Source organism: Rhamphochromis sp. 'chilingali', assembly GCF_963969265.1.
Source record: "Rhamphochromis sp. 'chilingali' genome assembly, chromosome: 18".
Lineage (NCBI taxonomy): Eukaryota > Metazoa > Chordata > Actinopteri > Cichliformes > Cichlidae > Rhamphochromis > Rhamphochromis sp. 'chilingali'.
In genome coordinates this window covers 29,147,461-29,173,207 of record NC_137945.1, presented here as the reverse complement: position 1 = coordinate 29,173,207, position 25,747 = coordinate 29,147,461, and the positions used below count along the sequence as shown (strand labels likewise).

The window sequence follows — 25,747 nt, the reverse complement described above, 5'->3', positions numbered from 1 at the left end:
CTTCATAGTAAAACTGCTTTTGTACCTCATGCTGTACCTGTTGGCTCCCGGTAGTCACCATGACGAGTGAAGTTCCAGAGAATTAAAACTAAAAAAGATGACAGTAATCCAAACTACACTGGTAAATAGCAATATAGCAATCTATATGATAATATGAAATCTATAATCAAAGCATCCATCATAGAACTGGAGCTATGTCTGTTTACCAGACAGTCACCAAAACAGTAACACTAAAACATTCCACAGCTCATAAGTTTAAACAATGGAAGCCAATGCAGAAATGCCTTATACACACACTCCAGCAGGGGGCATAAGTTCCAGTCGACTGTAAAATATCGAGGAGAGGAGAAAATTCATGAACTGACTGAATTTAACATCACCATGTTAAATTCAGTGAGCTCTTTAGAATTACCTATTTTTTTCAACAATGTATTTTATTTTATACACTGTGGGGCTGAAATCACATTAGGAGGTTGGCCCAATACCTTTGTCCATATAGTTTAGCAAGGCGTTCTTTAGGGTGGTTTAACTGTTGATCGGTAGGTTTCTACAATATGAGCACTCAAGATCCACTTCTGTGGAAACGTTAGACCTAACATCCAAAGGATATACGCAATTATTAAAACCACCTGGTTAACACCGTTCAACCCCGTGACATAAAAACAGAAAAGTCGAGGCATGTCATTGGTAGCTGCTCCTGTGGGTCTTGTGTGTTGTCTCATGGGGATTTACTGAAATGTCCCATAAATGTTCAGCCTGGGATTGAGATCTGGGACAAGTTCGGTGGAGTGCATTATCCTGCTGAATTAGGCAACCGGTTGCCATGGGGAACATGCATCTTCAACAACCTTTACGTGGGCGTTATGTGTCAAAGTAACATTTAACACACGAATGGCAAGTTCAACTGGGCCTTACTTATAGAAGGTTGACAATTAGGACCTCCCCGTTCAGTTGACTCTGATTCTGCAGTTCACTACAGTGATTCAAATACCAATTCCTTTATTTTGACATAATAACATGCTATTGGAGGGGGAAAACACTATTTCAACTCAAAGGCATTTCTTGGTTGGTTGAATAACTACAGCAGCTGTGTGTTGTTAAGGGTTACATCTCAGTGTGTACTGATATCTCTGCATTGGTGTTGTTCCTTGAATCTTCATAATGAATATTGGTTAAGGTTTAGCACTACAAGTAACCAATCACATTGTTATGATGTCATAGTTTTACAATGCAGAAAAAAACCCTGCTGATGTCCACTCAGGACAAAAAAACTCAGAAAATGGGAAGCTAGGGTCAGGGCTGGGAGCGTTATCGTGGTTAGTGATAAAGTTACAGCGGCTAAGGTTATGTGTGTAGGATTGCAGGAAACCATGACGTCACAGTAATGTGATTGTTGACTTGCGATGTGGTACTTGGACCAACATCAATTATGACGATCCAGGAAAAACACCAACAGAGAGAGATCAACACCGGGCCTGCATCACACACAGGAGGTCACCCACATGACCGCGTTTTTTTTAGAGAGGGGCTCAGCTAGCAGGGAATTACTTTACCTAAGGTTTCGCCTTCTCTCTTCTGATAGCCACGAGCACAACGCATGTTATCATCTTGATAAATTAATCTTTTGAGTTGAATCAGGGATCCTTAACTGTTGCTTTGAAACAGTGACTTTGAAGGGGGCAGCCCTGGTAAGACTAAAGCATCCTCAGGAGTATTTCTAAACCTTGGCTGTCTGTCTGTTTCGGGTTACATGAGAGAGAAGAGGCTGATGCTTGTTTTCACATTCTTCCTCCAGCATCAAAAGGGAGTCGGAGCGAGTGAGTATAAAGAGGATCTGACCTTCACTTAACCACGGGGCAAATGCAGTTCAGCCTGAACGGGCCTGTAACGAGAACAGACTGTGTCAGTGAACAGAGCTGATATTGTGAGATGTGACAGTGCCTCGCCTGCGTGCTCTGAGGTGATTGTCTTCACAATTAAAGTTTTTCCTCAACATGGGTTGATGAGTTGAAGCACCCCCCCCCCCCCCCCCCCTCTCTGTTACCCACACACCTGCCTTCCAGTGTGAAGGAAGAAAAGACTGAAATACACCATGTACAGACAGGTCTTTTATTCTCTAATAATAACTGGCAGGTTGGCTTAACCCCTTCCACCCACCACCTCTCCACAGCAACCACAGTAGTACCTACTGTGGCTCTGTTGTTCTCTATTGTTAGTGTCTGCCTATGTCACAATGTTTCTGCCCGCTCCCTCCCTCCTACCAAGTAACCCTTGTGACACTTCACACCTCTTTTTAAACCCCCCCCCATTTCTTCCATTTCCCCCGTCATAGTCAGCTGCTCAGCTGCAGTGACTGAAGGCTGACTGGTCATTGTTATCCTCTGTACCAAGAACCCTTGTATTGTGTGCCGTCTCTGCACTTCATCGCTCACAGCATCAATAGACCTCAGACCTACTGCTACCAGGCTCTCAGGGCCTGTATTTTCCATCAGCCCTCCTCACAATGTACAGGACAGTGAAGGGGAGGATAGCGGAATACCTCACATGTACCAGAACAATTTCAAAATTCTTCTTATGTGAACTGTGAAACCGTCTATTTCTGCCCGTTAACTGTTTTATGGAAGACTGCAGCCAGTAAACAAGGAGCATGCAGATGTAAGCTTGGACAACGAAGAGTTGTCACATTTAATCCAGCCCTCTCATATGATACATAATCATTTAATACTGCAGCACTGGTTGACTGTTCAGTGAACGCTGGTATAAAGCAGTGATGACTGTTTCTTCTAGCATTTGTTATCATGAAGCATGTTGACTTGATACAGTAGGGCAAGCACTTTTTCATAAGGTGTTTTTCCTTAAAGAACTATTTCAAGTTTCAGCAATCAGTTTTTCAATCAACAAATTCTCCAGTATCTGTACTTTTTTGTGTTTAATTTATGCTTTTTTTAATTATTCAGTGACACCTTTGTATGTGCACCACAAATATTTTAAAATGATTAGCTTTCAAATGGCTCACAAAACTGATGTGACATAATAGATAAACGGCCACAGCCATGCATAAAGTTCTCATCTCAGTCCGTAGGCCAGTATCGATCAGAAAGACCCGTACCATGTCTGACTGTTGCATAACGGTGAATCACTAATTCCTGCAGTTCTTTTCATTGTGTCGGCTCATATAACAACGACGTTGTTGCAGTTACCTGGATGGAGCAACGCTGTAATTAATGTTATTAGTGCTCTTTGTATTGTGACAATTCCAAATGTCTGCTTTAACCATAAACCTTTTTCATGCATGGGATGTTAATTAGATATAGGATTATAGCACCTGGAACTGGAACACATAACTATAATAGAGCCTTTATGTTGGAAATGTCATTGGTTGCACTCGGGTTTATTTGCTGCCATGAAAAGGTGTCAGACACCTTCAAACCTGCGGTCTGCTTGGAAGGCTTGCAGCCGTAACGCACCACCGTTCTCTTCGGTTTTCATTTGCCCCTCAGGGCTTGTGCATATTGACAACAATCACTCACTGAAGTTAATGTTTGTAATTACGGTGAATTAATTAGACCTCAGTTAGCAGCAGCCCCAGTGAGTTGTCTAGATAAGAGGGCTGTTTATATATAATTTTAGGTAACAGACCTTAAAAAATGTTTTTGTCACATACAAAACATAAAGCAGGGAGACTTATTCTGACATATTTCTGTTATTGCAGGTGAATCTTCTTCAATAAAAACAGACACACATTTGTTTTCATATCTTAGTGAGGACAAATCTAATTGACCTAATGCCAATTTGTTTAGACAAAGATTTCTAAACTTGTACACACACACACACCTCTCTGTGTCTAAAACTAGTGTTCTTCCACTGCTGCCTCTGTAGCAGGACTTACTACAGTCCAGTGACTTAAATCGAGGCTGACCTTTTTTAGCAGGCTACTGTAGGTATTACATAATCAGCTTCACAGGATGCAAACACAGGGCTGGTGTTTATAAAATGTGACATCTTGAAACTAAGGTTGTCAGTTTTTCTCGCAGCAGTATAACTTTTTTTAGACATGCACTCGTTTTGACTAATCTGTTGGCATCTGACCAGTTTGTTCTTCATGCACGGGAATAATCTCCACTACCTTGTGGGAAATCACAGATGTTAAAAAATTAATATAAGACAAAAGTCTAAATATCCCAGAACAGCACTGGGTCACCTATAATGTCAAACATATTACATGTTATTGAAGGCTAGCTGTTGTTGACAATGATGTAGAGTATTTAAAATTATACTAATAGTAAAAGATACACAGTTAAAAGTAACACAAAGGACGCAAGTGGACACAAAATTCAGTTTCCAGGTGTGTAAAAGGTTGAAGCAGTTGAGTCGTTTTTTTTCCAAGTTCGGTGAGGATTGGATGGACTAGCACCGACATGCACTTGAACTAAAATCCTGTTATTTTGTAAAAGTAAACGATGATGATCCTTGGAAGGCTCCACAAAAAAACAAAACAAAACAAAAAACTGCACTATTTGGCTTTCAAAACCAAAATAGCAAAAACTGTGTCATTCTGTGCTTATGCCAACTTACAGTAGCTACACCGATCAGCTGCAATCATTACTTTATTAATGTCTTAAGATAAATTATTCCAGACAATGAGGCAGTTTGTCAGCTAGCGTAAAAATAATACTTCTGTTTATACAGTTTATTAGATATAATATCTGTGTACTGTGACTTGTTCCACCAGTGTGGGAATATCTGAATTAAGCTATGACAAGTGACCTAACTCTAATGAACATCCTGATGTGTGAAAACAGCTGATGATTGACTTGGGAGAAGCAGTTCTTTGTATGAAAGGCTTTAACTAAAGCATGCTAGCTTGTTCCAGCATTTAGTAGCCACCCCTGACCTCTGGAATCCCTGAAGAGGATGACAAGAAATTTTTCTGCAGCATAGATCAATAAGATTATCCTAATCCTCTACTGTTTGTTTAAGTTTGCAAAATGAACACGCCATCAGCGTGTTATCAGCAAATGTGTAGATTTTAGTAATCTGTAAAAGCTGTCATCACTAAAAAAGTCCCAATTATCTAACAGGTTGATATCTCAGCTCTGATGGCAGCTGACTCGCAATATATTTGGCGTCTGTACTGTGAAGACAGTAACTCGATCTGTTTTTGTCCCAGTCCCTGCTTCAAGTGCTCATCTGTCTGCAGCAGGAACATTTTTTTGGATGCTGAGATGACAGTGAAGGACGGGAGTGCACCATTCCTTCTCTTCCAGGAGTCGGCTAGGATTTATTTCATCATTATTTATGTAACTGTTTCGGTGTTATCGGCGTGAAATGAATCACTGGTTTTAGTTCAGCTGAGAAACGGTCTAATCACGCCTTCACTGCATGACACATCCTGCTGTTTTCTTCTCACCTGCTCAGGACTCATCAGGATTTGATTAATTTGAGCCAAGTGCCTGCAAATGCTGACAAACCAAGAATACAGATGTTAATATACATCAACATGTTTCCAGAACTCATCAATGAGGTCATTATGTACCTCCACTGCTGCATACAGTTTGTGATTTCTGAAACCTAATCTACTAAAACAGGGAGCACTGAGGGAGTGCTTTCTGCAGACTGACACGTTTTTCTTTATATGTTGAAGCCTTTGTGTGTAAAACGCTTCTTTTATAAAAAGTTGAAACGTGCGTGTGTGTGTGTGCGTGTGTGTGCGCGTGCGTATGAGCCCTTGCACGTGTATTAAAAGGATATGTGCACGTGCACACATTCTCCTCGTCTCTCACAACAACAAAGCCTCGTTCCATCTTTCTGATGTGTGGAGCCAATGTTCCAGCTTTGTTCTGCTGCAGAGTGGAAGTGACCTCTGGTTCAGGCTCCAGTCAGATTCATTAAAATAAAAACCAGGTGCTGACGCACATGAAGACCTGCGCAGTTAAACATACTCTTATTGGCAAAATGAAATGCAGTCTGAAACGGGCATGTTAATGATACATTCTGCTTGTGTTGGTTGCCATGTTGTATTGGCTGATTTAGTGGGCACAGTACCATCACATGCTGTCATAATGGGACTGGGGGTTGTTAGGGTTTGGGACAGAGCTTTTGTGCCAACCAAGGAAACGCCTTGACATTTGATGTTCACGAGGAAAATATTTCCCCCCGCTTGCTCCTGAAGAACAAACCCCAGAGACATTAGCTCCGTCTAAAACCTTGTATGAAGTCTGTAGGGATGGGTATTGATAAGATTTTCACGATTCCGATTCCATTTTCGATTCTGTTTAACGATTCGATTCTTTATCGATTCTTATTTTTAAAAAAGGAGAACACTAAGGTCGATTAGCTTAGAATTTTGTTTTATATCTTCTCTTTGAACAAGATAGAAATTTAGGAGTAACATGGCCTTACAAACCCAACAGTGAGATCTTGAGAGATCCAGCCTACGGCTCTTCAATGGGGTGTCACAGGGTCCCCAGGAAAAAAAATTGTAAATGTAAAATAAATATTCTTCTGTAGCAATAACAAAGTATAACATAAATTATTCTGTAGCAATTACACAAGAATATCCAGTAATGTCCCTGCCTACAATTAAACACATTCACTTACCAAAGTGAAATCGGGGGCATCTGCTGTGGCAAATGGGTTCAAGCCTTTTACCACAAACTTAGTCACTGCTCGGTGACATTCGTCTATCCTGGCCTGAAAGGAGACGCTACCAGTAGACTGCAGTGAGAACTGCCAGCATCTGAGCCAGACTCTGTCTGTCTCTCTCATCATGGTGGCCTAAATGCACAGTAATAGCAGGTTTTGTAATAAGGCAGATCGCGCTAACATAATATGCACTGTTAGTTGATTATTTACCTGCCGCATTAACGGGAGAGGACGTGTAAACGTTACCGCTGCTGCTGGGTTGAGATTCACGAGTCCGGAGCGGATTTAAAAACATCGCGTGTTTTGTGAGCAAATGCTTTTGCATATTCGTAGTGTTTCCTCCCTTAAATGAAATATCTACTTTGCAAGTATTGCAAGTTGCCCTGTTGTCATCCGTTCTCGTAAAGTATAACCAAGCTTTTGAGCATTTGAGCCGCTTAGGCACCGTGTTTCCTGCCAGGTAAGCGACGCTCTGCAACATGGTGACGTCATTTGGGGCGACTGGAATTGATAAGGGAATCGTTAGCAAAAATGGCAAACGATTTCAAGGAATTGAAACAGTGGGAACCGGTTCTCAACAAGAACCGGGTTTCGATACCCATCCCTAGAAGTCGGGTGATGTAAGGTTGACCATGGGAAAACTTTGAAAATCAAACTACACAGAGCTGAGCTGAATAAATCAAACCCCATAAACTGTCATGATACCCGTTCCAGCTTTTTAAGTCAAGATTGAATTTTATACTTACCAGTACCTGTTATTCAACTACCACCCGAACACAACTGTCAGCTAACAAGGTGCACCATGAGTCATGTAGTTACCTTTTTCAGACACAAATTTTAAAACATTGTAATCAATCAGTGTTGTGGTCGAAGCCTGGCCTTATCAGGTAGCATCAGTGGCCGAACTCACAAATATGCCTGGGGCTAAATGGGAGCAGATCCCTGCAGCCTGGTTCCAGCATTTCTTAAAAATCCTAAAATCATAAAAGTAAAGGCTGCTGTGGCAGTAGATTAATGCTATAACAGCCTGGTTTCTGTAATGAAATCCTTCAGCTCTCTGCTGACCTTGTTTTTCTGTCTAATGAGCTGTTACAGATTGAATATGTGTTTTTATGATGTAGTTTGTGCTTTAGTAAAGTGTGTTGTATCTACTGTAAAGCAATGTTGTACAATAAAAATAGATCTGTATTTCACTAGAAACAAACACGGCTCGTCAGAATGCCGCATTTGGATAGACTTCTCCAATAACAGCTCTGCTCTGTGTGTGATGAAAGCCGAGGTTTTCCTGCCTGCTATGCTCAGTATGAGACCATCAAGTGGAAGGATAATGGCTTTGTTTAAGCAGCTGGGTTAACACAGATCCTGTGCTGCTGCATTTGCGGAGTAATGCACTACAAGGATAGTGGATCAAGTCAAGTTTTCTTTGAGTTAGCCCGGTCAATAAATAACAGAAAGGAAAGGCAACTATTTGGGGTCCTCCCGGATCAATGTGACACAGGTCTGTGTGGACGTGTATCTGAATGGTTTTTGTGACGTAACAGACTCGTCTGCTGAGAATTTTAATTATAAGGCACCAACTATGTGTGTGTCCCAGGTGGTGGACTTCCAAGAAGTATAAGAGTGTAATTGAGGTCTAATTGATAAAAGCTTTGTTTACCAAAATTAAGACTTAAAAAAAATTAGTACAACAAACCAATCAGTTCTCTTTTCTGTGTTCTGTTAGCTGCAGCATTAGCAGTGCTGCAGCGTTTGTCAGCAGATAAAGTCCGGGCATGAAAAATAGTAATAACGTCAAAAAACAAACTCATGCCTCTTATGGATTATCTGAATGCTTGCAGGTTCCCATGGTAACCGTGGTCTTACCAATGTACGGCTCAACAGATTGCATATTCAAAACTTATTTTCATCCATTCGAAGCTGATCATAACCATCTTTCTTGCAGGTTGTGTGTTCTGCAGAAGTGTTTGTGGTGATTTAAGCAGGTTAGAAGCAACGCTGAACTATCAGGCTATCCCAGCTACCACAGGGCGAGAGGCGGGGCCAAGGAAACCTTTAAAGCTAAATCCAAAATGGTTCTTTTGTGCGTCATGGCCAAAATGGGAGTGGGGCCCCCTGGTGGGTCATGATGTTACCGCAGACATGAGCGAGACAGGCATCGGTGGGCAAGACACGAAAACAGGGCGTTGTTGGAATGCTACTACGCAAGTAACCCTGGCGGAAGGGGTTACATGAATAGGATGAAGGACCTATGGATTCTTCGATACCCAACATCCACAATGACGGCGAAACAACTAGTAGCTCAGTGTTCCAACATTCGAAAGAAGGGACTGCTCGCACAGCTAGAGATTGACGAGGTACAATATAAAAAATATTACGTGAAGTACCCTCAGAAGGTCTGCTAGATGATGATAATGCAGCACTACGGACGATACCTACAACCACGCTTACCGAGACTAACAAGCTGATCTATTATACGGCAGCAGTGATCAGTGAGATACTTGGCTATAAGTTGAACAGCCACAAGGGGCAGTACCCTCCATGGAGAAGGAGGCTAGAGGGCAAGATCAAAGTAGCACGGAGGGAGGTTAGCCAACTAACGGAGTTGCAGAAAGGTGCGACAAAGAAAGTGCATAAAAAGTACAGCAAGCTGTCCATACCTGAGGCCTTGGAAACTGCCAAGCAAAGACTCACAGCCTTGGCCAGCCGCTTGAGGAGGTACACCAGAGAGATAGAAGGCAGGAGAATAAACCAGCTGTTCTCCACAGAACCAGCAAAGGTGTACTCTCAGTGGCAAGGGAACAATAAGAGAACAGCACCACCAAGGCTGGAGACGGCACAATACTGGAAGAGCATATGGGAGAAGGACGCAACCCATAACTGCAATGCTGAGTGGCTAGTGGATCTGAGGGCAGACCACAGCGACCTCCCTGAACAGGGTCCAGTAACCATCACGGTGGCAGACATCCAAGCAAGGGTCTCTAGTATGAAGAGTTGGACAGCACCAGGGCCCGACATGGTTCACGCCTACTGGCTAAAGAAGCTGACTGCACTCCACGAGCGTCTGGCAGCAGAAATGAACCAGCTGCTAGTTGACGAGAGACACCCGGGTCAATACATGGGGCAAAGAAAGGGATTGGCAAGAATACCAGAGGCGTAAAACACCAGCTACTGGTAGACAGACCAGTCAGCCGAGACTACAAGACCAGGCTGACCAACCTGTGCACTGCCTGGATTGATTACAAGAAGGCCTATGACTCAATGCCCCACAGCTGGATACAAGATCAACAGGACCCTAAGAGCCTTCATCAGGAACTCAATGGCAAGCTGGATATATGCTCGCATTGGAGTTTGGGTCCTAGTGGAAGGCTTGTCACATATCGCCCTTAACTTCAACAAGCAGCAGCAATTTTTACATAACAGGCTGTGTTGTTTATGTTTTTTTTAATCAAATATTTCAAAGAAATACAATACCTTGTCTTGTATTTTGAGTAGAGTGAAGATTAAAACTGGGGGAGACCTGTGGGGTTTTCTGCTTTCTACGTGGGCCTCAGCACTCTTGACTTTTGGAGTGGCTGCTTTTAGTTGCAACAAGTGAAAAGAAGCTGCTTTGAGATTTGAAAAGCTAGAACTATCAAAACTTTGACAAATCTGCTTTAAAGCTTTGCTTAAATCAATCAACTTAATCAGCTGATTAGAATCGGTCCTTGTTAGTTTTCTGACTGTTCATCTTTCACCAAGATCTCTGCTGCACAAGTCCACACACCTTTTGACCTCTTCTCCATCCCACCCGACCAGCCATTCTGCACCCAGGGAAGGGAGTCGGTGTAATTAGCTTGAACCAATCACACTGAAGGCATTAGGGCAGGATTAGTCATTAACTGGGGGCTTAGCTGTCAGCTGTCAGCCACAGAGGAATGCTGCTAAGCCTCTGCTTCAGCCCCGTGCCACCAAGACATGGCAAGAAAACAAAAATTACGCCTGCGAAATAGTTCTTAAAATACAGTGGCGCTGTCTGCCGCTCTGCTCTGTTAATAGCCGTAGACACGGGTGGATGGATCAGACACCAGCTGTAAATATCTCCGTTGCATATGTAGCCCGGTGCTGCTCTTTTAATGTCCAACAGATGTTGGTGCAGTAATGCAGTCTGTGAGCCTGGATACAGGAGGACCTGAAAACAGGCACACTGTCTGTGTTAATTAAGCAAGTTTTCATAGTCTGAAGTGTCAGAATGTAATGTGTAATGTTTAGTGGTGTCACCACAGAACAGACCCTCTGTTAGCTTTGGCTCTGCAGTCAGAGAAAACCTGATGGCAGCGAGTTTGAACACAGACACTCTTTGTACTATGAGGGCCACTTGAAATGAGAAATAAGAGTGAGATTTGCCAACGCCAGTTCCATTAAAGAAATTGAATTTTCCTTCAGCGCGTCATCGATACCCCAACCCCCAACCCCCATAACCCCACTGCAACTAAACAGAACAAATTGATGCTGTCAGGGTGCTGGCAGGTCGTTTGACTGGTGCAGCCTGAATTCATTTATCAGACCCCTTCCAGTTCTCTCTCAGGAGCGTACGCAAAATCCATCACATCCTGTTCTTCCTTTTTTATTGGACGGCTGTGTGGGTAACAGATTGCAGCACGGCTCTGTCGTCCTTTCCCACAAGTCTGGCTGCGTGTCTCACACTTTGATCGGAGAGCACACACGCTGGCTCGCAGCTTTTAGTGAAAGTTTGACTCCAAGTTTGGCAGAAAATGAAAAGCAAAAGGAGTTGAACAGTAGGGGGGGTATGACCCAGACTGGACACATTCCTGGGGGGTCTGGGAGTCTGTCCTCCTGTGCAGATCGGTGGCCTTTAACTTCCCCCAGCATGCGCATTCAGATTCTTTGTTGCAATCTGTTACTCTGTTAGACAATCCTTTGCACTGAGTATTTCTTAGAGAAAAGGCTTAGTTATACCAGCACTTTAAACAGTGAAACTTTGCAGTGAATTAAACCCACAGAAGTTTGTTAATTTAAAACAATATTAAATTACTCTAACTTTATTAGCCAATGGAGCGCCAGGGGTGTCCATAACCACCATAAACTAACCTCTGGGCATCCAAAAGAACCAGTGAGAACATGTTAGGTGGTTACATACATGCTGATGCGTAAAGATGGAGTGGAGCGAAAACTGAAGTGCTGATGTATGCTGTGACTAGTCCAACCTGCTAATAACATTATGGTTGTCTTTCAGCTACAGGAGCAGTTAATATGCCTAGGTCCAGATCTTCGAATTCATCCACTCTGTTGCATCAGCTCATTTGTATAGCACTGTGCATGATAACAGTAGCAACTTTGCTCCACTCTAGAAAAAATTCCAGCAAAATTCATTATGTTGCATGCACTGCTGTGGAATTGATTGCTACAGGCAGATATGTTTCTCTGTCGTAACTGGTTAATGAAATATGAATAATCTATTCAATGGAAGTCTGTTGGAGTCAAGACGTAAGACTGGAGTGTAATAGGTCCACAGATCTGTCAAGTATGCACTTAATCATTTACGCTTGTGAGTATAGAGACTGCACGGAGCTTCTAGAAAAGGGGTGTCGAACTCCAGGCCTCGAGGGCGGGTGTCCTGCAGGTTTTAGATGTGTCCTTGATCCAACACAACTGATTCCAATGGCTAAACTGCCCCCTCAACATGTCTTGAAGTTCTCCAGAGGGCTGGTAATGAACTAATCATTTGAAACAGGTGTGTTGACCCAGGGTGAGATCTAAAACCTGCAGGACACCCGCCCTCGAGGCCTGGAGTTTGACACCCCTGTTCTAGAAGAACCACACCGTTTGCAGTGAGGCACTGACCACTGAGACTGAGCACAGCCAGGTGAAGCAAAGGTACATGTGGTACCCACCTGAAACGGCTTGTTACACAAATCACATCATACACTGACAGTAGCAGCACATGCAACAAACATGTTTCTGATCCGTCTCTCCTGCTAGTGTGAGCAGCTGCATGCACTGACCTGGTGATATTTGACATACACATACACACACATTCTTAAATAGTCTGGGAATGTCTCCATGTGCTTTAAAGAAAAGATCAAAACTAAAAAAAGTTTCTCTCTGCGTCTGTGTTCGCATTCACACTTTGATTCGTGTTGAGGCCCAAATAGAATCCGACCCCTGTGATCTGATGTTTACCTGTAAAGTAACCAGGTCCTTGGGTCCTTTACAAATGAAGCTTTTGATTGGCTCATTCTAGTTATTCTCAGTTGCGTTGTTGCAGATAGGCAGAGCACAGTGCCGCACACTCATTCTTGGCTCTACGACAGTCTCCCCCTTATGCACAGGAGACTGAACATGGCTGCAGGCTTCCCCTGTCCTCAAAATCCACCCCTCACTCAATTAATATTTCAAGAAGGAAACCTGATTGGAGAGGCAGTGTGTGGCAGTGAAACTCCCTCTGTTCTTTGCAGAGATGTTGTTTGAACAAAAAAAAAAAGAAGAAGCCTTAAATCATGTAAAACAGATGATTTTGGAACAAAAACTCAAAAATTCATTTGTCCACTGCAGCTTGTTTTAGCACTTGGAGCCTTCTTTTGTCTGCTGTATCCAGGCAGCAACAGTTTGTGTCTATTAGACTTGTTATTCTCCAACAAGCTATCTGGAGGTTTATCACAACAAACTGACATTTTAGCTGAGCCTTATCAGCTCCACACCGAAAGGTTAATTGTTCGCATCTCTATCAGCGCATGAGCCTCACCGAACCTTCTGATCCGTGAAATGAAAGGAGCTGTCGTCATGCCGACCGCTGAAAAGATGCTGACTTGATTTTAATCTCTTGGTTTTTGCTTTTTTTTTTTTCTTTTTGTTTGTTTTTTTGTGCCTAACCCTGGTTGTCAAGTGCTGACCTGTCTACCTGTGCAGGTTGCATATATATGTTTCATTAACATTTTTTTCCCTGCACAAACTATTTAGACGTTTTTTTCTTTTTTCTCTTTTTCTTAAACTGGTTGCTAAGGGAGGTGAGGAGTGGTGCGCGTGTGTGCATGCGTCTTTTCTCATGTTCATGGAAAATAGACAGGGAGGGCTTTGCCAGAAATATTATGATGAGAGAGTGGGCGAATGTGTTCGGAGCGATGACTAGCAACGCGGAAATGTAGGTTAATCTGATCATATGGATGTGGCCATCGTCATCAGCATCATATCTCCTGGAGCAGAGGGAGAGAAAGTATGATGAATGTGAGAAGGAGGGGTAGCAGTAGGGCGTTGGCTGACTGAAAGGTGGCACAGGATAAAGAGGGAAAGAATGGCCAAAGAGGTTTTGGTGCATGATTATCAAAAGATGCAGCAGATGAAAGGGTTGTTTGGTGTGTGTGTGTGTGTCTGCAGAGAAACGTGGCTTGAGAGGGGAAACAGAAGCGAGAGAGGAAGGCGGCGGTGGGAAGAGGTCAGCAGAGAAAGATGAGAGAGCTGAGGACAAAAGAACAGAGGGAATGGGAGCAGATTGAGGCAGCGTTTCAGCGATGCTGCATGCTCTCCCCTGCCCTCCCTCTCTCCAACCCTCATGACCTAGCTTCAAACGGTTCTCGTGGTGACCACCTTATTGGCTGGATGTCTCCGTGGTCTCAGTCACCATGCCGTCTATTCTCACCACCACACCGCACTTCCTTTAACCTGCTTTCATCTAATTCAATTACTCAGTCGCATTATGTAAGGTGGTTACCGGGGGAATAGAGCCACGCTCAGAGGTGAGATTGACCCGTGTGCTGTCGGTGATGAGAGGGAGGAATACAGAATTATTATTTTAACAACAGTTATTACAGAGAGTGGAGCTTGTTGTTGAATCTCTCTGCTGCCTTTAATTTTCAATGCAGACCTCCTAAGATTGACTTTGTGGGAAAGAATATTTGCCTACCAGCAAATAAATAACATCACATTTACCAGTAAGGAGTTATGTGCTGGTGTTCACTATTAGTGATCAGACCCAAAACACTGCACAGTAGGTCTGTATTATCCAGGCTCTGGCCTGCAGTACAGGTGGAGCTGTGTTAAGGAAGTTTGAACTTCTGTTTCATGCTGTGTGCTTTCATCTTTGCGGAACTACTTCCCTTTCTTTTCATTTGCAAAACCAAGTGCAACAGCATGGATGTCTTAAGGGGCTGTGTCATTTCAGACCCACAATTTAAAGACATTTAAAAGACATAAAAGACTTTTTGTTTCTGTTCATTTTTAAATATCTGTGTCTATTCAGAAACGTAGATTCTGTGTCACAAAGGAGGGAAGTGAGATCTGTAAACATTATGTAATGTGTTCGGCTTTTTTAGTCTGTCAGGATCCTGACAGCAGTAGCAGCATCCTGAATCGGTGATTGAAATGAGAAAATGCAGTGTTTGATCTGCCTTTGTGTGCTGTTTGGACTGCAAACTGCTGCACAGCTACCATTGATGGAGATGCTGCAGAGTGGGTTGCCATGTGCTAGAAACCCCTCCCCCTCACGGTACTCTCCTCATGGCCAGATATTTGTGATGGAAACTCTCCCCCCTCCCACCCCTGTGCCTACTGTCGTAACCCAAGGGAGACACCTACTGGACCTGCAGTTTAACTGCAGCCTGTGCTTCCCTGCTGCCCTCACCCTGACCTGTACTTCTTTACACAGAGAATTATTTATGGTTTAATTTACAGCGCACTGCTGGGTGCAGTCCTTCTCCAGCGATTGTACAAGCTCTGTGGGACAGGAGGCTGACTGAAGGGAGGCGATTTATAGTGTGCTTTTCTCAATATGGCGATAAATACAAGGGCGATAGCAAACTGCAACAGAGCCTAAGCTCATCGGGATCTATTAGTAAACCTCTCTCTAATCAGTTGTTTTGTTTTCTGCTGTGCACGTCCGTTCCCAGCTTCCTTCAATTTCTCCATTAGACCTCTGAGTTGAATTAACGACATGAAACCACACGGGCCTACACACTCAGCCTGCGTAATGCATTCTTAATGCAGTTTGTGGAGATCCTATACTGTACTGGCCTGTAGTCTGAAACTCATTTATCACGGCTCTGCCAACAGACAGGCTGCTCTGCTGTGAAGAAGACTGTTCTGTATTCAACAGCACCTCTCTCCCTCTCTCCTCATCACCTGCTCTCTTTCTCTCGCTCCCTCCACCCATCCCCTAGATCCTCTCTATTTTTAATTACCTGTCAGAGACCCTGGGTCCTGATCCCTCCTTCCCCGCTCTCTGCCACATCTCATTCACTTCAGCCAGGAATCTGCCTGTTGAGAATACAGCGATTTACAGTGAGGGTACTGGGAGTATACTGTGGGAGGACGTCATGCTGAAGTTGCCTGCTGTATTTTACTGTGTAATACCACAGGGAAGATTTTAGCAGGTGTGCCTGTATTTTCTGGTACTGTTGAAAAAGAGTGTTTTAAAAAGTGTGTTATTTAATTGAGTGAATTATTTAAATTAATGTGTCATACGTTTTGGTTAAATAATGCTTATTATCTTTAAAATTGGCACATTATCATCAAAATAATCATCATCATCATAAGCACAATCGTATCTTACTTACCTTACAGGTAAGGAAGTGCCTTATACTTGCAGTCTTCCTGTTGACCAGCAGGGGAAGCCTCCCTGTTGTTATTGATCGTTGTGTTTTGTCAAGTTTCCCTCCCCTCACCCCCAGATGGACGCCCGTCCCTGAACTGGTTCTGCTGAAGTTTTCTCCTTAATCAAAGATAGTTTTTCCTTCCTACTGTCACCAAGTGCTTGTACACAGAGGTTCGTCCGATTAGGTCTTTACCTTACAATATAACGCAGCGACTGTTGTGATTTAGCATTAAATAAATATAATTAGTTGAAATAAAGTGTTTGCAAAAAGAGGTGACTGTCAACTAAAGCTTGCACTTTTTAAGTTAATGAGGAAATTGCCCCACTTCTCACTTGATTTTATGACCTAATTTACCATTTTACTGATTACTTTTTGGTGTTCATTGATAGTTTCAAGTCATATTTAATATAGCATTAATAGCCTACCTTGGGTAATTGCTATCAGAGGAGGTGCAGTCATTACATCCACTCCTTATTTGACCCTGGTATCTCTCTTATTGTGATTTGGTCCCTGCAGCTCTTATGAGATATGACAATACTGGGAATAATTTTCTGCACATGCATCATGACATGTGACCCCTTTCACATGATACACATAGATAACTGATGCCATGTGTGTGTGCTTTAAATTTAGTCGGCTGCAGCTTGTCATACCTGAAGATTAACTATGGCTTTTCCTGCTGTAGTGTAACATTCTCAGATGTATTTTTCAACTGTTTCTCAAGTACATTAAATACGGCACCTAAAACATGTTAAAAGATTACCGGTGTAATTTTTAACACTCTGTCGTGTGCCAGGTATCATTTAGAAACAATACAAAGTGAAATCGGTGATCAAAACTAAGTGTTGTAATGGTGAAAGAGCTTCAGCATGTTGCCACATGGAATTGCAAAAATCTTTAGAGAATTGTTGCCGTTGGTGTTAAAACTTAAATAACACCTTCCTCTTCTCCTAATCACTTTTATTGCCTGTCAAACCTCCTTTAAATATACTTTGCCTAATCTGTCATATGGCACTCATTTGTCCCGGTGAAAGAAGAGTCCACAGGAGTAGTGATCGGGGGTGTTATCTCTCATCAGCACACTCAGGTCTCTACACTGTGGTAAAAATAGAATCTGGCCTTTGGTGAAGCAGTTTTGTCGGCGGCTGGTCTGAGCGAAACCCACAGAAAGTCATTCTTCGTAGGGGAAGCTCACACTATTTCAGCAGTTTCCTGTTGTGTCAGTTGCGTTTGTGTACACTGCCGCGCTCTGTGTGTGTGTGTTTGACAAGTGCAAAGGGGAACAGAATCCTTCCACCTCACACACACACACAAAGTGAGGTCTCAGATTTCCTGTTACCTTCAGCTGGAACATTACAAGTCAGAAGGACTGAGTGAAAGCGGTGTATTTCTTTGCGTCTGTGTTGGTGAGGGGTGCTTTGAAACCACAGCGCGTGCCCCGTTGCACTTGATGGCCGCCGTGCATCACCATGCGACGTGCATTCAGTGTGTTCAGAGGCTACAGGAGAGCCGGGGAGGATGACGACGACGTCTTTGTGTGCAGCTCTGGACACAAGGTGACACAAATGAGACTGCTAGATATTTTCACCATGTCAGCTTGCTTAGATCTCTGCCCTCTGCATTAATATAGCACAGTGCCTCTGCGTTGCCAGCACAGATGGATTTTGATGTCCCATAACAATTAGTTCCTCTGTGCTCTTCCTCAAACTGTTCATTTATAGTTTGAGACCTTTCCATCAGCACTGGCAGCAAGCAGCAGCTTTGTTCTCCTGAAACTTTTGCATTGGATTCCAGGTATTATTAATAACAGCATAGTGAAAGTTTGCCAGTCTGAATTTAGGGAACAGATGGTGACTGCCAGTGATGTTTCTCTTCATGTCAAGTTTAATTTTGAAGTAAAAAAAAAAAGTTCCTCTGTTGTCTCCTGCAATACCAGATATGTGTTGTGTTTTAGTGTATGGTGTACATTGCATGAAGCTTTTCTTTCTCATACAGAACAGCCTCTCTTCATGTTGCTATTTTCATTTCTGTCTAGTTTCGAGGGAGTTGCCACTTTTTTCCCTCTTTCGAGTTTAGATGTCATACAGATTAGCAACAAAAAAGGAAAAGCTAGACTTTGAACCCCTGCATGGGGTCGCTGTAGCTCAGGAGGTAGAGCAAGTCAGAAGTCAGAGCACTAATCAAAAGGTTGGTAGTTTGAACCCTGGCTGCTCCAGTCTGCAGCCAAATATCCTTGGGCAAGATGCTAACCCCATGCTTTCTGATGCATCCAGCTTGCAGTGCAGCTGTTAAATGAGGCAAAGTGCTAAAGTGCTTTAAGTGTCCAGTCCATTTACCATTTGTAGTAAGGAGGGAATCTGCTGGTGATATCTCAGTTCTGTGTGTACACTAGAAATGGTCCTGAGTCGTCACCTGTATGCTGCGATGAAACATATCTATCTTGATGGTAGTGGTCTCTTCCTGGAAAGCAGTGGATCATCATTTGTAATGAGCTTTCACTGAATGGCTTGATGAGGATGAAAGAGCTGTGAATCATGGTGTTAGAGGCTGTATTTTTTGTTTTTGTTTTTCCTGTTTTGTTTTTAACCAGCAAAGCTAGTTTTGTTTTCATCCTGTGATTTAGTCTGTGCGTGTGTGTGCACCATCATGGTACCTTCTCTGGAAGCAAATAATATATAAAGTTTGATGTACTGGAAACCTTAAGGTGTGCGCTTGATTTCACACAGAAAGTGAGCGTTCATGTGACAAAACATCTACATGTCATTGGGAATTACGACACAGAATTTGGTGAAGGTTATAGTGAGTTTATCACTATAGCTTTGTGGTTACGTTGTCATGCTAACACGCAGTGACTGTGATCTGCATTTGCTCACTGCCTTAAGTTTGAGTGTACAGTAGTCATTAGTCGGGTGTTTGGTAATAAACTCTGTTGGTTGTGCTCTTCTTGTTACTCATTATGTTCCACATTAACAGCACTGAGGGGAGCACTACTCAGCCTGTGGAAACACAAAGGGAGCTTCGTCCAGTGTTTGGTAATAACACTAATAACAACAACGAAGAGCTGAGCGTCCTTTTAAACGTTACATGTTAGGGTGGTGCAAAATGACCAGTGCAGCTAAAGAAGACAAACACTCTATGCAGGCAGCAGAATATGATATAAAATGATTGTAGCATGTGTGGTCAGCAGTTGAACTGTGTTCCTTTACCCAGTAATAAAGCGTGTGCACACTCCACTCAGACTACAATCATTTTGAAATGACTCTGAATGCAGAAACCAAAAAAAATGTTTTGGTTTCCCTTCTGTCAAAACAGACATTAAAGCATATAAATTACTTCTCCACCAGATGCATTCAGGTTTGTTTGGGCTGAGTGGAATCTAAATGGATTTGACCCCAGCCGTGCTCTCCACAGCCGCGAGACTCCATCATTGCTGTATTACTTCCTTTAAAAAAAAAAAGAGCAGTTAAAGTTGCAGCACACTGGATCCATTCTGGTGGCGACGGACGAGTCTGAACTCGAGTTCAGCCAAACTGTCATGTCTCTTCGCTTTGCCTCGTTCAGCTGCTCGCTCTGTGTTGGACTTGAAACTGAGAAGCAGCGGGTAAAACTAACTGAAGCCAGCAGGGTGCCACGAGGCCTTTGCTCCGGTCCAGCACGTGTGCAGGATATTAAATAATAATTCATGTGAAAAATATTCCTGTTATTCCAAAACCGGCAGGAAGTTCCATCTGCATCCTGAAAGATGCCCAAAAGCTTGTAACTGAAGTGTGTTTCCACCCCTACATTCCTCACCTGTAACAAACAGAGGCAGTGCTGGCACAGCGTTCTGTATCTAATGCTTTCCTGCTCGCTAGAGACACCCAAAGCTGGCACCGGTCAGACTCAGCTCAGCTCCAAAAGCCCCCAATTTTTTTTTTTCAGAGCATACAGAACGTTAAACGCTCTGAGCCGTAGCCATGGTAACTTAGCTTTTTCCCTTTTGTGGAGTGACCTTCGGATGCTGCCAAGTTTTAAAAGACCATCTCAAAAACTGTCTTTGATGTTTATCTGCTCTGACACTGCAGGGCCAGGTCCAAATCCAGGAAAATATATTCAGACGGCATCTCTTAGATTGTGTAAAAGTAAAGATCTAAATGGAAGACAAACTGTTTAGTTAATAGAAACCTTTTTATCTCTATACCGCATCGGCACTTTATACCAGCCATTTGCACAAAAGACACACGTAACTTATCTCTTCTACTTCCTCTTGCCTTTGCTGTGCAACGTGCTTTTTTTTTTTTTTTCTCTAACGCTTGTTTCCCCAAATTTTTCAATCTTTCTAACCTGCTGTTGCACAATTTGAAGCAATATTTATGGTTGCTAAGGAGATGTTTAGCTGTTAGGTCGCCGTGCCGTGACAGTGCTGTCTGTTATGGCAAAAAGCCACATTTAAAGTGACAGCTCTTCACAAGCCTGCACAGAGTCTTGTGAAAACTTTCTGTTTAAAATTCTGTATTTTCCTCTGACCTGTAGAGCTCTTTTTGTGTGCTAGGGGGAAATTTGCTGTATGTCTGCCTTCTCTTGATGAAGTAAATTGTGCTCAAAGCACCAAAAATCCATATTTCTTTCCAGGAATTAAGACCCAGTTACTCAGAAAAATCTGCAGTCCTTTTAGTGAACAGTTGAAACTACACCTGTACCTCTGGCAGTGCTAATGCCAGTGTGACAGCATGGTATCATTAGCTTTAGGTTAAGATTTAGGCTTGTATGATAATAAATAACTGTGTGAACAGGAGTAGAAACAGTTCCAATACATTCAAGGAGCCTTGCTGCAGAAGTTGTCTGAAAAACTGGGCAGCTCATACCAAAACAATCTACATATTGTTTAATATAACTATTAAACAGCCTCATGCATGAACCGTGAAGTAAAATCTCTGAAATTCACCATTTCATTTCTTTTGCATTTCATATCTTTTATCCCACATGGGTATTTCTTGCATTAAAATACCAGCAGACATTTGTCCTCAGAGCATTTGCCTCTGATTTGACAGATAAATGATTACATAACTCTGTTGAGTGCATGTGGTTCAAGTCTCACTGATATGGTGCGATTTCAACCTCTGTGACTGCAAGCCACATGTGCCGCCTCCATCCTGCCGTGCAGACTGCCAGACTTGCTCAAAGCCTTTGTCTGCCTCCTCACTCACTCACTTTCCTTCTTCTAAATGGAGAAATTAGATTATTGTGCAACAGTTATATTTCTTTGCAGCTAAATTCCATGTTTATGTTTGTAATGCTAACTGTGCTGCAGCAAACAGCTCAGCTGATCACGTTCTACCGTTGGGTCCACGCTGTGACAGCTGCTGCTGTTTGTAGCTTGGATGTCAGCAGACACTGGCGTCTTGTGGTCATGGAATTCCTGGAATGTCATTGAATTTTCAGAATAAAGTGAGGACAGTCGTAAATTCCCAGGACAACTCAGTGAATATAAATGAAAAAAAGATGATCAGCCACCCGTGAATGAATGCACCACAAATCCTGATCTTTCCCCCTCTTTTCCTCCATCTGTCTCGTCCAGACAACATCACCGACAAGTCAGGGCCGGTCCGACTCACCTGTCTATACCAACCTCCAGGAGCTGAAGATCTCTCAGTCCAGCCTGCCTCCTGTGCCCTCAGGCTCCCCAATCCACATCCTGGGTGACTGGGAGACCCACAAAGATCTGAGTGGCAGGCACTTCTACTACAACCGGGCCACTGGGGAGCGGACCTGGAAGCCACCACGCACCAGGGATACTAGCAGCAGCACCAGCAGTACCCGAGGAGACAGTCAGTGCACAGCGGAGAGTGAGGTGAGGGGTGCCTGGAGTATTTGAAGAGAGATACTAAAAATGATCTGTTTCTGTAAGTAGTCATAAATGTCAAACATGAACAAGCATTCAAACAAATAATCCTTTGTTTGGGCCAAAGGGTTTAGTAGGTGTGAGTGGATGTGGAAACAGGAATCAGATCATGATGGTCTGTAAATGGCGTCTCTGGCAGTTCACGTTAAATAAACAGGCTCTGTTGAAGTTGTGGTCAACCTCACTTTTAAAAGATGTTGTGGTTAGACGAAGGTGGGAAGACAAGTGCGCCTTTGATATAGAGAAACCATGTTTTCGGTTTCTTAGTAGGTTGTCATTTCATCCTAACTATCCAACACTGCCCCCTTGTGAAGCATTAATGTACTGATGTATAACTGATAGAGCACTGGAGTGGCTTATTATAGCCTAAAAAACAAACGTGTTGATTCCAGCTTGTCACAGGACCTTTGTTTTATTGTTGTTGATTGTGCTGCTTGGCTGAAAGACTTAAAACATGAAATTCCAACCAGCCTGAGGAAAAACGTGGCGATACACGACAGATAAATCTGCCACTGACATTTGCAAATACCATCAGCTACTAGTGTGAAGTTGTTCAATATGTTATTTTCCAGCTGTGACTGTTAACCATTTTTACACAAATAAAAGCATTAGTCAGCTATAAAGTAAGAACAATAAATAAATAAAGTAAAAGAAACACGTCAAATGTTATTTGATGCTTGGGTTGTTCAGCTTTTATATTCACTAAATATAGTTGGTTGAACGCTTCTCTACTCTTTTTCTCTTCTGGCACCAGCAGCCTCAAGGCCTTTTATATTTTAAGGTAAATACATACAGAGAGAACCCAACAATCAGATGACCCCGGCCCCTGTATGAGCAACCACTTTGGTGACAGTGGGAACAAAAAACTCCCTTTTTAAACAGGAAGAAACCTGCAGCAGAACCAGGCTCAGGGAGGGGCTGCCATCTGCTGCGACCGGTTGGGGGTGAGGAGAGGAAGACAGGACAAAAGACAGAGATTAATAACTAATGATTAAATATCTTCCTTCTCTCTCCCCAACCGTCACAGCAGATGGCCCCGCCCCTCCCTGAGCCTGGTTCTGCTGCAGGTTTCTTCCTGTTTAAAAAGGGAGTTTTTCCTTCCCACTGTCGCCAAAGTGGTTGCTAATAGGGGATCATATGATGGTTGTGTTTTTCTCTGTATGTATTATTGTAGGGTCTACCTTACAATATAAAGCGCCTTAAGGAGACTGTTGTTGTGATTTGGCGATGTATAAATAAAATTGAATTGAATTGAATTAAACACAAAGAGTGGGAAAAAAAGGTGAGTGAAAAAGAGACAGTCAGTGCATTGTGGGAAGCTAAGCGAGGGATCAGGGTCACCTGATCCAGCCCTGTCTATATGCTTTATCAAAAAGGAAAGTTTTACTTCTAATCTTAAAAGCAGAGATGGTGTCTGTCTCTTGAATCCAACTGGAAGCTGGTTCCAAAGAAGAGGGGCCTGAAAACTGATGGCTCTGCCTCCCATTCTACTTTTAAATATTTTAGAAACCAAAAGTAAGCCTGCAGGCAAAGTGGTTGTATCGGGGTCATACAGGGGTCTTTAAGATAAGATGGGGCCTGATTTTTTTAAGACCTTATATGTGAGGAGGGGGATTCAACAGGAACCTAATGAAGAGAAGCTGATACTGGCGAAATATGCTCTTTCTTTGTGGTCCTCATAAGTAGTGTAGCTGCAGCATTTTGCATTAAAATGTTTACATGATGTTTACAGTTTTACATTCTTGCCTACAGTTGGGCAAGATGATTGATGCTGAAAACTACTTGAGAACCTTTTAAATGTTGGTGTTGTACCTTACAGTGATATCAACATGAAGCCATGGAGATGCTGCTGAAGTGCATAACATCCACTGTAACTCACATGTTGGAGTTTTATACTCAGCAGCCAGTTTTTACTTTGGTTGACTATAACTTTGTGTCCTGTTAGAGCAAACTTGCCATGTGGTCATACGTGTGGTCATACGTGTGACCCTTGGTTCAGCCAGTTCTTTGCTTTAAGGTCTTCTTTGCTGTCCTTCTTTCTCCACAGCCACTGTCCTCAGAGGAAAACTGCCACAGCACCCACTCCAGTCAGTCTGACAGCCAGTATGGGTCACCCCCTAGAGGCTGGTCTGAAGAGCTGGATGAACATGGACACACCCTCTATGTGTCTGAATACACACAGGAGAAGGTGGAATCTGATTTTGATTGTGCTTAAAAGAGTTCGGGTGACCTCACCTGTCACCCTTAGCGACTGCACTTCCATCAGATGCTTTTTCTTTATTTGCAGCTGACCAGTGTTTATGTTTACAGTGGATAAAACATGTGGACGAACAAGGCCGACCCTACTACTACAGCGCTGATGGCTCCAGGTCAGAGTGGGAATTGCCTAAGGTAAGATTACATGATGAACTTGGTTGTCCGTGTGCTTTGTCTTCGCTCTTTACATCAGACATCCACCACCTAATGCAGGTTCCTTCCTGTGACAATGACAAGTCTTGTCGTATTACATCACCTGGCACCACTGCACTGTAACACACTTTGCCTCATCCTAGCAGTGTTGAGACCAGTCCTGTTGTTGTAAGTGGATGAAGTTCTGAGAGCTCACGGAAGAGCCAAGTTTACGTTGAACTCTAAGTGACTGGCTATTAGTGGCACTTTACCACCTAATCTGGAGGCTTTAGAGGCGATCAGAATAGACCGCTTCGTTTGCAGAGTGAGTAAACAGTGGTCCAGTGCACACGCAGGTACAGTCAGTGGACTTTACTGTAAACAATGCCTGCTGTGTAAGGAAAGTTCCTCTGTCCAATGATCCTGTGGACAGTAAAAGGAGAGGTAGGGAAAGGGGATGTGAGGTCTGTTAGAAAAACATCTGGACTGTAAACATCACCACTTGTCTCTGTCGTTGCAGTACAACATCTCCCCTCAGCCTGGCGAGGTTCCTAAGAGTCGCAGCCTGGAGAGAAAGCAGCCGGAGCCCATTGTCCTCACTAAGTGGAGGCACAGCACTTATGTCTTAGACCTCAATGACAAGGTAGGACAGAGACCACCACTAATGTGGAGTTAAACAGTGTTAGGCTGATGGAAAAAGGCTCTGCTGTGTTGTTCATGCTGTGTTTTGTGTGCACTTTGAGTTCAGCATATGGAAAGGTGGTGAATAATTCTGTGTGTGAAAAGAAGAGAGCAGGTTGTTGTGAAAATTAATGATGGCCAAAAAAATGGATTAACAAGTTTGCTTTTTCTGGGGACGACTTCATGGTGTGTGTAGCCAGCATATCTCTGTGAGGACAGTGGGCACCTGCTCGTCATGTTGTGTGTGATTCAATCTTGTGACATGTAAAACGGGCCAGAGCCACAAAGTACAGCTCACAAACCCACACGCTGACACTCGAATGTCCCTGAATTCCTTTTAACAATGCAACATCTGTTACCATCTGGGTCAGTTATCAGTCTCGCTTGTGTCTTTGTTTGTGAGAGTGCTTTTTTGTTTTTGTCTCTTGTGAGAACAAAAATGTTTGCTTCTGTAACGGTTTTTTGGGTGGGGGGCTTTTCCCCCCTGTCAAAGCTTCTCCGAGGAACTTTTTTCACAGGTTGAAAATACATTTTTGTTTTGTTTTGTTTTTTTTTTACCTAAGAAACT

At 43.0% G+C, this 25,747-nt stretch overlaps 1 protein-coding gene across 3 annotated transcripts in view; it reads left to right on the top strand.

Moving 5' to 3' along the window:
• arhgap12b (Rho GTPase activating protein 12b) overlaps positions 1-25,747 on the top strand; it is a 63,444-nt gene that overhangs the window by 28,638 nt on the left and 9,059 nt on the right. For all 3 annotated transcript variants that reach the window (XM_080865765.1, XM_080865764.1, XM_080865763.1), the window contains exons 3-6: positions 21,787-22,059; positions 24,158-24,298; positions 24,421-24,501; positions 25,019-25,141. In XM_080865765.1, coding sequence (XP_080721891.1) covers positions 21,787-22,059; positions 24,158-24,298; positions 24,421-24,501; positions 25,019-25,141 — 618 coding nt within the window. The remainder of the gene's footprint in view (positions 1-21,786; positions 22,060-24,157; positions 24,299-24,420; positions 24,502-25,018; positions 25,142-25,747) is intronic.